The sequence below is a fragment of the Perissodus microlepis genome, chromosome 7, assembly GCF_051167445.1.
Source record: "Perissodus microlepis isolate ML-2025 ecotype Zambia chromosome 7, ASM5116744v1, whole genome shotgun sequence".
Classification (NCBI taxonomy): domain Eukaryota; kingdom Metazoa; phylum Chordata; class Actinopteri; order Cichliformes; family Cichlidae; genus Perissodus; species Perissodus microlepis.
This window is the reverse complement of record NC_140467.1, coordinates 44,622,002-44,636,638: the sequence shown is the minus strand read 5'-3', so window position 1 is coordinate 44,636,638 and position 14,637 is coordinate 44,622,002. Positions and strand designations below refer to the sequence as shown.

The window sequence follows — 14,637 nt, the reverse complement described above, 5'->3', positions numbered from 1 at the left end:
GCTATGTTCATTTAGCAATGAATGAAACATCCTCCATCTTTTCTATATTATTAAAAGAGTGGCTAAAAACTATCTTGCAGTAAGTTACATGGATTACTGTATCCACAGTAAAGGTAGGCTATAATATTAAATCAAATGAACAGCAGCGTGGGGTGTCTGCCCAACGCTACAAAGCCTCTGCATGGTGATATATAATGACTTTGGATCGACACTGAAGAGGCTAGCTGCTGTTTTCAGTCTTGTTGTAAGTTGACTTTTTTGCATATTGTCATACTAAAGTGTATTTTGTGGCAGAGACAATTGTTTCGAACAAGAGGCTTCTTCTTTTGTTTGGAATGCCATTCGTTTCACACTCCTCTTTCAGGCACGAGGTAATTATCCCATTTATGGATAAATCCAAACAGCATGGCAGCCATAGAAATTACAAGCATGCTGTGTTATGCTGGATGTCATATTTTCTGTCAGTTGTTTTCAGACTCTCTTTATTTACAACACAAACACTGAGAATGGTGAGAGAAATGGCGAGACCATGCCACATGAGCACAACTTGTATTGTCCAGTGGCAGTTGCATGTTGTGCAATTAGGTCCATAAGTTTTTGAAAAATTACATTTTTTGGTAATTTTGCATCTTTATACCACCACAAAAACAAGATGTGAAGTTGTGTATGAAGTCCAGTCCATCCATCTATCTATGCATCCAGCCATTTTCTTCTGCTTAAACTAATTTAGGTCATCGGGGAACTAGACCCGATCCCAAACGCAGCATACAGTCTGGACAGACTGCCAGTCTAACACAGGGCTAACACAAATAAAGACATAACCATTCATGCTTGCATTCATTCCTACGGCCAATTTAGACTCACCAGTTAACCTAACATACTTGGAGTGAAGCCACGTAAGCACATGAAGTCCAGGACCATCTTTCTGTCAGGCCACAGTAAATAAATTTTTGATTTTTATCAAAAGCATTCATTGTTAATTGTTTTAGGGTTCAGGTGTTTTATGCATTTTTAGGTTTTCAACATTAACTGAACAAACTACCATCATTTTAAAAGATTGTTTTTAATACTTCATCAACTAAATGACCGCCTGAAATCTAAAACAGCTGGACATCACCAAATATTGTGCTTCTTCTTCTTCTTCTCCTAGGCCTTTACTGAATTTTATTTCTGTCTTTCTGGATTCAATTTTGTCTTCAGTAACTGAAAAGCATGCTCTAATGGTTTGGAAGGCACTTTGGGTCAACTTCTTCTTGTTTCAAAATGTGCTATATAAATAAAATTAACTTGACAGCAGGTGACTGACTTGGCTGTTGAAGAATACCCCATTTCTTTGCTTGAGAAACTCTTGAGTTGCTTTCGCAGTGTGCTTTGGGTCTTTATCCATTTACACTGTGAAGCAGTGCCCGATCAGTTTTGCATTTGGCTGAATGGGAGCAGAGTACACAGCCATGTGCACTTCCAAATTTACCCTGCAATTTCTTTGAGTAGCCACATCATTAATAAACACTAATGACCCATTCCATTGGGTAGCCATACATGCCTAAAGTTTTTTCAATCTCACTGATAGGTTTATTTGGGGTTTTCAGCCTAATGATCACCTCTTTCATTTGCCTTGACATCTCTATGGACCTTACATCGAAAGTTCCATTGAAAAGCTACATGATGCAAGTTCAACACCTAGAATTAATTCAAGATTTTATCTGCTTAATTTCCCGTGCAATAATGAATGAACAGGTTTCATCTGGCCATGAAACGTCTTATCAGTCAGTTGTCCAATTACTTTTGAACTTCCGAAAATGGGAGACTATGTATAAAAAAAAATCCTGAACAGTTAATATAATACTTTTGTTAAACCTCTTGAATTAAAGGTGAAAGTCTGCACTTCAGTCACATCTTGATTATTTTATTTAAAATCAACTTTGAGGGTGTAACGAGGCAAATACAGAAGCTTTGTTATTGTCCAAAAACCCTATTGACCCAACTGTGTATCTTAAACACTATCAAAACACTGGCATGGAATCAAGAGATGATGTTCATGTAAGAGAGTTGTCTTAGAAAAACCAGTGCAAGTCTTTTCTTTGGTTGGTTTTATTAATTTTCTTCTACTTCCAGTAAATATCAGACTCAGACACAAGACCGGGTGAAGTGCATCTTGCTTCTTGTGTTTGCGTTTTGTTTTTTGTTGGATTTTTTTAATATGAAAATGAAAATGTTCCTTTTGTCAAGCAAATAAATCACTCTTTCCTGCTATACGTCAGGTAAAGGTATTTTCCTTTTTCCTTCCTGGTGTTCTTTCATCCACTTTGACACCCTTTCAGCTTACCCAGTATACTGCAGCCCTACTTGTCCCTAGCTTCCATAAATCCTCCAACACAACCCTCCCCCTATCTGAACTGTGCTGGCACCCAGTGGCTGCTTACATAGAGATCAAAAGACTGTTGTTAGCCTGCAATTCTACCAACCCCTCCTGCTCTAACATTTCTTCCTTCTCTGTGGTAAATTGACCATCACTCCCCTGTCACGACTCGTCAACCCTTTCTCAGGTCGAACTCTTCTTTTCTCATTTTTTACTTTTTTTTTCTCCGATAGGTAATCTTTCCACCTCAGAAGTGTAATCACTTCCTATGGATGCATCCTAAAAAGGCCCCCTTTGGTTCAGGAGTTCTAAACCGCAGTCCAGAAGATCAGAACCAGCACTGTGACCCCTCAAATCCTGCATTTTTGTGAATCTTACATACTTACAAATACCTGTACTTTCACATATGGCAGTGTTTTGTGTAATGTGACGATAATGCGTACAACTGGTTATTACTGCTGAAAACGACTGCTGAAGAAGCTGTTTATACTTTTTTTTTGTTAATGTTCAGCACATTAGAATAAAGTCTCCTGCAGACTACTCAATAATGTGCAGGGACAAAAACACATAAATACTTAAACTATGTACATTGGGTCATACCACTAGATATTGCTTTCACACAGAGACAGAGCATCCTCTAGTGGCAAAAATTATTATTGTGTTTTTTCCTCCTTTTCCTAATAGTTTTTCATCTATACAGTGTTTATTGATTATTACAGTACAGAGCTCAGACTATTTGACGTTCACAAATGCATAAACAGAGTATGTAGCACTTTTTCTACTCCAGTGTTTCTCTGTAAGTGGTCATTAAAGTGTGGCAGGATGCAGTTTCGTGCTGGATCGTTACACAGGACAGTATAAGTGGAACTTGACTATTAAATAGTAATAGACTGATATTAAACTTTGGATGTGGAAATATTTTTGCCTTTAACTCAGCAATGTATTTTTTCTAGCTATTTTTACTTTTTTATTTTTTTATTTTTTATAAACTATCCCTTAGTTAATAAATACCATACCAGACTCCTTTTTACATGCACAGGAATTACTCTTATCACTCTTATCACTGCAAGTGTAACATTTTTTCATCAAATCTTCAAGGATTTTTAATGCAGCTGGCATTTAATATGTTTTTGTCTTTTTTATATTAAAAATCTCAAATGCTTTGATAAGCCTTTATGTGACTTCGCTTATGATGCAGTTTTACATGCCTGCTAAATCAGTTTTAGTGTATTGATTTCATTTGTTTATTCGGAATGGTGAAAGCAAGATTTGCAAGATTTGAAGTGGCCATTCAGAGTGTGCCCTGTAAACGCATTTTTAAAGTGCTCTTTCAGCTTTGACCCAAAACGGTTACACATGCTCAATTAGCAGCTGAGCTAGAACAGACACTGATAATCAGGCTATAGCCTTTGTGAGCTCAGCACCAAGGATTTGTATGTATATTCAATACTCATTTCCTCTGGGAATTAGGGTGTCTTTGTTAGTGCTTGCGTCAGTCCAGAAAAGCAGCTTCTAAATGAGTGGAATAGACCATCCTGCAAGGTTTACAATTTGCTGAAACAGTTAGGTCCTGTCATTGTTAGGGAAGCTTTTTCAAAGGCAGGTTGAGTCATCTTTAGAAGGACCGTATGGGAGCATATGGTGGGTTTATGACAGGCGGGCAGCCAGTTGGCTGATTATAAGAATGGAGTTCTGAGTGTCAAAGTGGGCACTTGAAATTATTGGAGTAAGCCTACAATTCAACCAAAAGCTCACATGTACAATACTGGTGTGCTTAAACATAAAAAGCAAAAATTAACAAGAAGGGACTGATGTGATTTTCCCAATAATTGCAGCTTTAAAAAGCATCGTTAATCTAAAGTATATTCTTGTTGATACGATTCTTTAATCTGAGGTAATGAATTGTTGGCGAATCTCATTGTAGTTAAGATGAAGTGAATGCGGTTGAACTTTGCTGATCAGTGTTTAGATGTGGGAATGAGGTTTCTATTCTAAACTGCACAAGAGCCAATTATCCTGAACAATCTCTCCGTAAGTACCACTCAATATCAGTTACACAGTCACAAAGTCAAAATAAATATACCCACTCAAACATATGTGGGAAAGCACAAACAGACACAGCCATCTGAAATTAGATGAAAGATGAACATTCAAAGACACAAAAAGAAAAACATCTATCCCTCTATTAATTAGCTGTAGCCACTTATCCTGTTGGACTATTAAATGTTGACACTGATTCTACTATTAATAAATAAATAAGGATATCTGTATGTAAAGTGTCTCGTAGATAGATATATGGTCTTAAAAAGATGTTATTCGACCATATATTTTATTTATTTACTTATTTCATACGCTTGTATTTTGGAGATTCTCATTCAAATGGGAAGCATTTTCCATTTGTAGACTCAAGCAGGATAGAAGGCCTGGTTGGCCAAAAGGGAGTCTAGTGTCCACTGCCCTTAATGAAGACACATGGGTATTGAATGAAACATGAGTAAATATACAACTTTGCCAGCATTTCCTCAGCAAGCCTGTACTCACATATGTAGTCTGGTGTGCGGTGGGTTGCTTGCAGTAGTAAAGCTGCATGTGAGTCATGTAACTTTAGTTGGCTAAAAAATGAGCTGCACATAAATCATGAACAAGCAGGCATAGTTTACATATGGAGATGTGTAAAGTACTTTGTAATGTTAAGTTCACTTTAGTGAGTTCTAAAGTTCCTCTACTGAAAAAACAAAAGAAATCTGAGCTCTTGTAATCAGATGGACTACATTCAGTCTAGTATTTTATTTCCGAGTAGCTGACATTTTGAATGTCAGTAATGTTATTAGAAATCTGACGAGAAAACATTTATTATTTTTATTATTTTCATTACTTTTCTTTGCAGCAGACAGCACGTGTGTTAAAAATAGCATTAATGATAGCTCTGTTCTGTTCCAATTTCCCAGTTAGCCATGACAGACTGACAGAGTGGCAGGTGAGTCTGTACACACTGTAACAAGCTTCTGAACCAGAGCAGCTGAATGCAAATCAGCAGTCACTCATTTCCACCTGTGCTTTTCTAAGCGTGGCAAGTCAAAATGTCCTCAGTGAAAAAAAGTCTTATTAGTGAAACCATTGTGTTGTTTAAGGCCCGTTATAGTCGATGCTTTATTACAGTCCTCTGTAGACTTTTTCTGAAAGCATTTTAAGTTCAGACGCAGCAACAACAAAAAGAAGCACAGGTGTAGGAAACAATTAGCGTTAATCACGACTTTATCTCATTTTAGTCTCAGGAAGCAACATCAGTGAGCTGGCGCGCACATTAGCATCCACACATTTGTCGCTAGGTCTGTTGCTCGTTGCATAAGCTGCCTGTCAGTTTATAAGATGTAATTTTTCAGTCTTAAGTAAGATAAGTTCGCCATAGCAGTGGTGCCATGAGTGGAGCCATTTGTGCAAGATGAAGATGATCTTTCTAGAATGACAAGCAACTGGCTCATCTTGTTAACCACCTTGGTTTGTTTGGGTTGTAGCGTTGCAAATAAATGTCTCTTCTTGTAATGAGCTGTCAGCAGAATAAATGTTTCAAGTTTCTTTCCTGCCACGTACACACAGACACACATAAACACAGTCCGAGAAACTGCAGTCAAGCTAAAACCAGGTAAATCGAAGTCTGACATTCTGTCAGTTCTGAATTTGCTTTCTCACCTACTTACCTGTGCAGATGCCAGAATCTACCTTTGAGATTGGTATGACATCTGTTCCTTTTGTCTTTCCCTCAAGGAAAGAATTTGAAAAAGAAAGTTTAAGAACATTTAACTTTTTATATCCATCCAGGTGTCCATTAAAAGTCTTGATCCCACCTTTTTTTGTTTGTTTGTTTTGATCATCTGTACATTGAACCATCTGAATGGATATAGTGAGCAGCGCAAATCTGGGCTTGAAAATCCAAAAAGGTATACATGATCTTGGTCCACACACCTTTACCTTAGGTCCCATGAGCCACTGGATGAAACTGACTGATATAGTTTAGCAATCGATATGTTTTCTCTGAGAATAAACTATGTTAGTCTTTATACCTCTTCTGTCTCTCTTTGTTCTCATTTTCTGCCCTTGAGTTGTTCCTTCCACCCCTCCATTTTCGCAGTGATTGCATCTAACAGGCTTTGTGATTAGACAAAGAAAGGAGTAGGACAGAAAGAGAGAAGCAAGATAAAAAATTTATATCAAGAATAGTCAAGCCAAGCCCTAGGGTTTCTATCACACAAGGTCTGAGCTCTGAGATTTGGTCCTATAAAAGTGGATTATAGGGAATAAGTTGCTGCAGCCTTCCATGCTTTCAGGATGCAGTAAGACAACCCATCTTTTTGACAGTAAATGAACCAAGGCTCCTCCAGTTCTACCACAATGGCCTAGCTACTGAAAGAAATGCATCACAGCAGTTTTATATCTCTACATGTAGGCTTAATGATATTTTTTCCCAAGTATTTTTTTTTCCATTGAAAAATATCATAGAGGTGCAGATCAGCAGATCAATAGAAATGGAAAAAGGTTTTTGAAAATGTGTGCATTTATGGATGTTTTTTGTTGCCTGTCCCTATAGAATAGTGTGTGGTTCTTTATCTTCTAACCTCCGACCCACAAACGTCACCGTTTAAGGTCATAATTCATCTAATTCTCCTTGCAGTTCCACATTTTATGCTCTTCAAATAATAATATTGCCAGTAGGCAGTCTTGCACTGCAAACCCCACAGAAAGCAAGAGGTTTTCTGATGGGGGTATTTGGATGTAGGATGGCTCTCTACTTTTCTCAAGTTTAGCAACCACTATGCAGTAGTAGAAGTTAGTTAATTAAGTCAACATAAACTTGAACTGGAGCCAGAATTTTCAGTTTCAGTGCCATAAAATCAGAAATCATCTTGTCTCGTGTCTTTGGTACTTATGTCTACGTATTTTGTTTTTTTAACCTCAGTATTTGTGTCACACCTTAGATAGAGTTACTTTATCAGACTCTACGCAAAATTGTACCGAAAGAGACCTGCCTAGGAAACGTGCTGTAAGACACTAAACCTCCTTTGCCAAAACTATTTGAAACATGTCACATTTTAAAATGCCATCCAGTAAAAACCAATTCCAAACATTAATTCTGTGTCCGGGCCTTAAAATAAAGCGTGACAGACACATCTTTGGACCGTATGTTAGCTAGCCTCGAATTTCGAGCAGCTTTGGCATTATATTATTAACGTTTGCTCTCTTGGCACAGAGGATGATGGGATAACAGAGGTGTTTGTATGTCCTCCAGTGCTGTTTGCAACAGCGTTTATTAACAGCAGCCGGTAATATTAAATGGCAAGAATGGCGTTTATACATGGCAGCTGGTGATATTAAAACATCGAATGGTGTTTATAAATGCCAAATGCCATTTTAAATGGTATTTTTAAACGCCAGCTGGCGTTATTAAAGTGTCGAACAGCAGGGAGAATGAGATGATTTATGACCTCAGTGGCTTTCTGTACTATTGACAGTTGTTATTATAATTTTTTTTTCATGTACTTATCATCTTCACCAAAAATGAGAAAAAGATTTTTATGGAGTCTGTTGTTACCTTCGCCTGCTGCTCTTTGTTTTGCCCTCAAGGTGGTGGACACAACTGTGGCTTTTACTGCGCCTCTAAGCGTCATGCACTCACATGTTGTATTTGCACGTATATTTTGCTTTTGCACCCATTCTGTTGTTGTTTGCAGGGCCTTCTAGGAATTTCCTCTACTCACGGGTGAAAGAGATTACTGAGATTTAAAAAAAAAAAAAAAAAGAAGCAAAAAGATTATCTTGTTACATTTATAGTTTAAAATTTTCACTATGAAGTACAGTGCACAAAAAAGTGATGAAAAAGTTAACGGGGACAAGTCCATAAAAATTCAAAAACCTTACCTGATTTATATTTGGCCACCCTCCTGTTTAAGCTCATCGTCTTTGGACTATTTTCAGTGCAACTGGTATTTTTAAAACCTCTGTGGAAGTCCCACTGTGTCCTCTGTTACTTGTGTGTCTGGAAAATGTGCTTGATGTCCTCCAATGTAGGGGCTTCCCAGGAGAGATCTAAAGATAAAAGCCGCACTGGAAACTGTCTGGACATGCAGAAAAAATATGACCTTGTACTGGAGATAAGCCAAATTTAAATCCTTTAAGGGTTTTTGATTTTTATGGCCCTATTCCCAGAACTTTTTGATCACATCTAAGATAAGGAACCGATGAGCCGAACACCTTTATTTTTACCTGTGCATAGAGGAGGACAAACTCCTTTTCCAAAAGCACATAAAATATTATCATGGAAGAAACTCGCGAGACAGTAAATCTCCAAATCCCAATCGCTGAATGATATAGGACACTAGCAGCTGGACAAGGTACTGGAACATGCCAGGATTGCAGATGCTTTGAGCTGCAGTCAATTTTCATGAGGTTCAGCTGCTTCCTTGACTGTTAAACATAACCTTTAGATTCCTTTAGATACTTAAAGTTTCTTTCTTTCTGTCTTTCTTTTTCTTTCTCAGGGACAACAATTTTATTAAGGACTTTCCTCAGCTTGCTGATGGTCTCATGGTTATTCCTTTACCGGTAGAGGAACAGTGTCGAGGAGTCTTGTCAGAGCCCCTGCCCAACTTGCAGCTACTCACAGGTGAGAACATTTGAGGAAGTTTGGGAATATGTTTTCTTCTCGTGTCTCTCTTTTCTTTTAAAGGCATTGAATTTATTGCACTTTTTGCTAGGAATAGCTTTCTGTTATCCAATTTTAGCCTGTTGCTTGAGAAAGTAAAAAAAAAAATATAGCACCCACACAACAATTTCTTATTTGAAAGGCCCAGGATCAAGAAGATACAAGAGATTTAGATTGAAATTCATAAATCCACAAATCTCAGTATGTAGATTGTTCTTTTGTATTTGCGTCTGTTTTGTGAAATCCAGGGAACAAGATCATCTAATATTATATATGAAGGTGTGGTTTGATCACAAAATCCTCTTTTATACCCCTAGGCCAATACCCCTATACATCTTAAAATGTGAGCACATGCAGAGCAAATGACACATATAGATGCCCAAAAACACACTAACTATATATAAACACTATTTAAATATATGGGTTTATAAACTATGTATATTGTTTATTTATGTATTTATTTAATTTTCAACCCTATTCTGTGGGGGACTGATTCACTTAAATGTTGGTCTTGAACCTGCACCTACACCTCCCTAATCCTTCCATTAGCTAAATTGGCATTTGGTCCAAAGTGACCCCTGAGATATTTCACTGAGGGTTCTGCTTTCACAACAATTGGACACATGCGCACAAACTAAAATTACCCTTTTTCACTGTGCATGAATGTCTCAGGTGTAAAACGCCTTTCAAAGGCACAGGATCAAGGTTCCCGTAAGCAGTTTATTGTTTTCCCCCCTTGCTCTTCACTTTTGAGGCTATTTAGTTCTAGACTGAAGTGAAAGTTTGGTAATTGAATTGCAGGGAAAGGCAAGATTGCTCCCACTTCTAATGTCAGCAATCCAATTGGAGTTCAAGCTGCTCTATATATCACCATTGATCCAGGAGCAGCTGGGATATGGGCTGGGATAATAAATGGTGTTAAGACAGTAATGGATAACAATGGTTGTGCAATAAACTGTACAAATGAAATGATAGATTTAATTTGTTCATTTGTTTTGAATTTCAGTATGTCTTCATAATTCTGAAATTTATAAATCGTTTTAAATTTGTTGTAGCTGTAAACTTTTTGATATCTTTTTGTCTTAAATTCACCAGTTTGTTCACATTTTTTTTTTCCTTAGGGGATGCCCAGTTCAGCGAGGCTGTTGGGTACCCTATGGTTCAGCAGTGGAGAGTGCGCAGCAATCTGTACAAAGTCAAACTCAGCTCTATTACCCTAGCTACAGGTCAGTGTCTGAATAATACAACTCTGATCACCTGCCATCAGAATATAAGAAACTGATGAATAAGAGCATGTTTTCAATGCTATCACCTAGCTATTAGTTGAGGTATCTTTTGGGGTCGTTATTTGGTAATAAATATTTATATTTATTATATTTTATATTTTTAATAGAACCTGTCAAATGGTGGGATATATTAGCCATCAAGTAGAAAAAATGTTTTAACATAGATTTTTTGGAAAGAAATGGCCAATTTTAAGAATCAGAGCAACTTGACATGGACTAAATTGCGATAGCTAGACCACCAGATCAGAGGATGTACAAAATGGCTCATGTGTTTCCCACGTGCATTGTTTAAAGGAAGGACAACCAGTGAACCAGCCTAAGGTTCATTAATATGTGTGATGAGTGAAGGCTATCCTGTGTGGTCTGATTCCGCAAATTGCTGCAAATCTTAATGCTGGCTATGACAGAAAAGTGTCATAAAACACATTGCAGTGAAGGTTGCTGCTTGTGTGGCTGCAGACTCACGGGCTGCTCAGAATGTCTACAGCTGAAGTGTCTACAATGGACATGTGAGTGTTAGAACTGAACAATGGAGCAGTGAAAGAAAGTAGCCTGGGGTGTCCATGTAGACAGAGGAGTGTGTGTGTGTGCGTGTGCCCACGTTGTTTGCGTGGGGAACAGATGGCAGCAAGATGCACTACAGCAGGAAAGCAAGCTGAGGCAGGTAGAATGATGCTCTGGCCAGTGTTCTGCTGGAAAGCCTTGGGTCTGGCAATTATGTGGATGTTACTTTGACATGCAGCACTCACCAGGCGTTGTTGCAATCCACGCAGCCCCTTCTCTGCAACTGTGTAGTTTCTATAATAGGTAACAATGCCATGAGCTTTAAAAGCATATGTGGTTTGTGCTGAAAAAAAAAACAACCTTGCACCTCACAGCTTACAGGGCTTAAAGGATCTGCTTTGTGTGTTGTACCTCAGAGCCCCTTTAAAGGCCTTGTGGAGTTAATGCTTTGACAGGTTAGACTTCCTTTGGTTGCACAAAAAGGACCTATACAATGTTAGGCAGGTAGTTTTAATATTGTGACTGGCCAGTCTATCCTTTTCACCTATTTGGACAAGAATTCACTCATCTCGTCCTTGACTTTTTAGGCTTTTCTAAGGTGCTGAAGACACTGTCAACAGAGAGCACACGTGACGAGCTGCTGGCTTTTCTTCAGCAATATGGCAGCCATTATGTGTCTGAAGCCCTGTATGGCTCTGAGCTCAGCTGCAGCATTTACTTCCCCAGCAAGAAGGCCCAGCAGCAGCTCTGGCTGCAGTACCAGAAAGGTGAGTATGCTAACAGTTAGCAATTAAAGCCCAAAATATCTGATTGCTGAATTCTGGAGTAATATATGAAATTGCCTGCCTCATATACAACACAGGGATAATTTAGATACAAAAAGGACACCATGTTTTAATAAAGGGTGAACCTGGGTTAAACCAAGCCCTAGTGTTAACAGAAACATGGGTCTAAACTTTATCTGAATATAGAAACTTAACTTGTGTATAAAGAGCCCATCTTTAATTAATTCAGCCTTCGGTTAAATTACTTGAATTCAAGATAACCGTGTTAATTTAAAAGCATCCATCATCTGGCATTTGCAGTGCTGTTGCTTTTTTAACTGTGTTTTTGTTAACCTTTTTAGTGATCCCAAATAGTGATATTTAGTTTGGGTGATCGGTGAGGTTTATTGGCTCTAAAAATAAAAAGAAGACAGAATTCTGGGTCAGAGAGGTCGACTGCTGAACATCCCCCCTCCCCCTTACAAAGAGCAATATAACAAGATAGTGTTTTTTTTTTTTTCAATTCTAGCAACGTTTATAGTAGAAAAGTCCATAAGCATTTGGACAGTGAAATAATTTTTCCTCTGTACACTATTACAGTGGATTTTAAATCAAACAGCCAAGATGTGATTGAAGTGGAGGCTTGCAGCTTTAATTCAAATGGGTTTAATAAAAGTATTGCATTAACTGTTCAGGAATTAGAGCCATTTTTATACATTTTTATATCCCAATATTTCTTGCCTTGAAAATCTCTTGGGTTGTTTTTGCAGTATTATTTGGGTTATTAACTGGTCATGAACCGCTGTCCGATCAGCTTCCAGCATTTGTCTTAATCAGGACAGAGAGTATTTAGGAGGGAGTATCAGTATAACAGAGAGTATCAGTGGCCCCCTGCTGAATTTTTAAGTTTGCTCACTTACAAAGAAATGAACAGTCTATCATTTTTATGTTAGTTTCATTTTAATGGAGACAGAATATCAACTAAAAATCCAGAAAAAAATATAAACGTTAGAAACTGATTCGCATATCATTGAATGAAATAAGTATTTGATACAACTTCGCCAGAATTCTGGCTCCCATAGGCTCTGTATGTGTGACCATCAGTCACCCTTGGTCTGGTGTTCCATGCAAGATCATGCCTCATGCAGTGAGGATGATTAAGAGATAAGTGGTGGATCAGCCTAAAACTACACAGGAGCAGTTAATGATCTGAAGGCATGTCAGATCATTCACCAAGAACACGACTGGTAACATACTATGCCTCAATGGACTAAAATCTTGCACCACTCGCAAGATCCCCTACTTAAGAAGGCACAAGTACAGGTCCATCTTAAGTTCACCAGCGGTGTGGACATATGAAACCAAAATCAAGCTCTTTGGCATCAGCTTGACCCAGCTTGTTTGGAGGAAGACAAAAGGCCCAAAGAACACAGTCTTGGATGAGAACATTTTTACTTCTACCAGAACACTGAAAACGGGTCGTGGATTGGGCTTCCAACCCAAAACAAACCACTAAGGCAACAAATGAGTGGCTAAAGAAGAAGCACATAACTTCATAGAGTGGGCTAGCCAGTGTCCCGAATTTAGTCCTGTAGAAAGTCTGTGGAGGGAGCTTCAACTTACTAAGCCACGAAACCTCAAGGATTTAGAGTAGACCCGTCAAACTCGATGTCAAACATCATAGGCTGCATACAGCTGATGAGAAGTGGGCCAGTGATATGATAAATGTGTAAAATTACAGGAAAACGGTTCTGGCAGGTAATTGCTCACTGTCCTTTAATTATAAATTTAGAATAAAAGTTTTCATTAATTCACAGAAAATGTCTTTGTACTTTGGTGTATTATGGATGGCATTGGGGAGTGGGGGTCTATCAATAGGAAAAAATAAATGCACTCGTTTACATTTTCTTAATGGGGCAGCCCACTTGGCAGCAAATCTTTTCTGGGCCGATTCTGGGCCTTATATTTAACACCCCTGATTTAGAGAGTTTCTGTAAAGAACAATGAAACTTCCCTCCTAAGATGTGTGAAAACCTCATGACCAACTACAAGAAATGTCTTACTGCTGTGCTGGTCAACAAGGATTTCTCCAACAAGCACTAAGTAATGTTTTTCTTGAAGATCAAATGCTCAGTGACACACAGATAAATTTCTAACTTTTATGTAAGCTATATTTTCCAGATTGTTGGTTAATCTCTCTCCATTAAAATGAAATTAGCATAAAACATTCGAGACTTTTCACTTTTTTATAAGAGAGCAAACTTACAAATTCAACATGGGATCAATAATTACTTCCCCCACTGTAGCTCTGTACACTTAACAGTTCATCCTACTACTTCCATCAGGAGTCATATCATCAATAAGCACGAATGACCCTGTTCCACTGGCAGCCATACAGGCCTATTCCACAGCTCTGCCTCCACCACGTTTGACAGATATTTTATGGTCATCAGATCATGAGATGTTTCTCTCGCTCTCCATGCTTTTCTGTCCTATTGTTCTGGTACATGATAATCTTGGTTTCATTATTCTGTTTCATCAGAACTGAGAAGCGCCTTTTTGGGCCTCCCTGTTCATGAATATAACCAATGATTTGTATGTTTTTATACATTCTCTGTATTGCCATTTATAAAGGTGTTTCTTGATTGTAGACTTTGATAATGCTACCTTTACTTCTCAAGGATGTTTGTGACATGATTAGATGTTGTCAGGGTTTTTTTTCTCAACCAAGGAAAGTAATTATGATCATCGATTTCAGCTGATTTCACGTCACCAAAAGGTCTTTCGGGCCCTTGTGTTGCTGAGCTGACCAGTGCAATCCTTCTTTTATAAATGCACCAGACTGATCTGGCCACTCCTAAAGTTTTTCTCTGATTTCGGGCTAATGATCACCTCCTTCATTTTCAATGAAAGAATAATGGAGAAACAGTTACTTTTCAGCTTCTGAAAGTGGGGGACTAAGTATAAATAATTATGTAAAATGGTTAATGCAGTACTTCTGTTAAACCCCTAAAATTACAGCTGCAT

At 38.1% G+C, this 14,637-nt stretch overlaps 1 protein-coding gene across 1 annotated transcript in view; it reads left to right on the top strand.

Moving 5' to 3' along the window:
• Nucleotides 1-14,637, top strand: part of astn2 (astrotactin 2) — a 274,357-nt gene that overhangs the window by 193,987 nt on the left and 65,733 nt on the right. Inside the window, exons 14-16 of the mRNA XM_084935333.1 lie at nucleotides 8,893-9,017; nucleotides 10,178-10,282; nucleotides 11,434-11,613. Of these exons, the coding sequence (XP_084791459.1) occupies nucleotides 8,893-9,017; nucleotides 10,178-10,282; nucleotides 11,434-11,613 (410 nt within the window). The remainder of the gene's footprint in view (nucleotides 1-8,892; nucleotides 9,018-10,177; nucleotides 10,283-11,433; nucleotides 11,614-14,637) is intronic.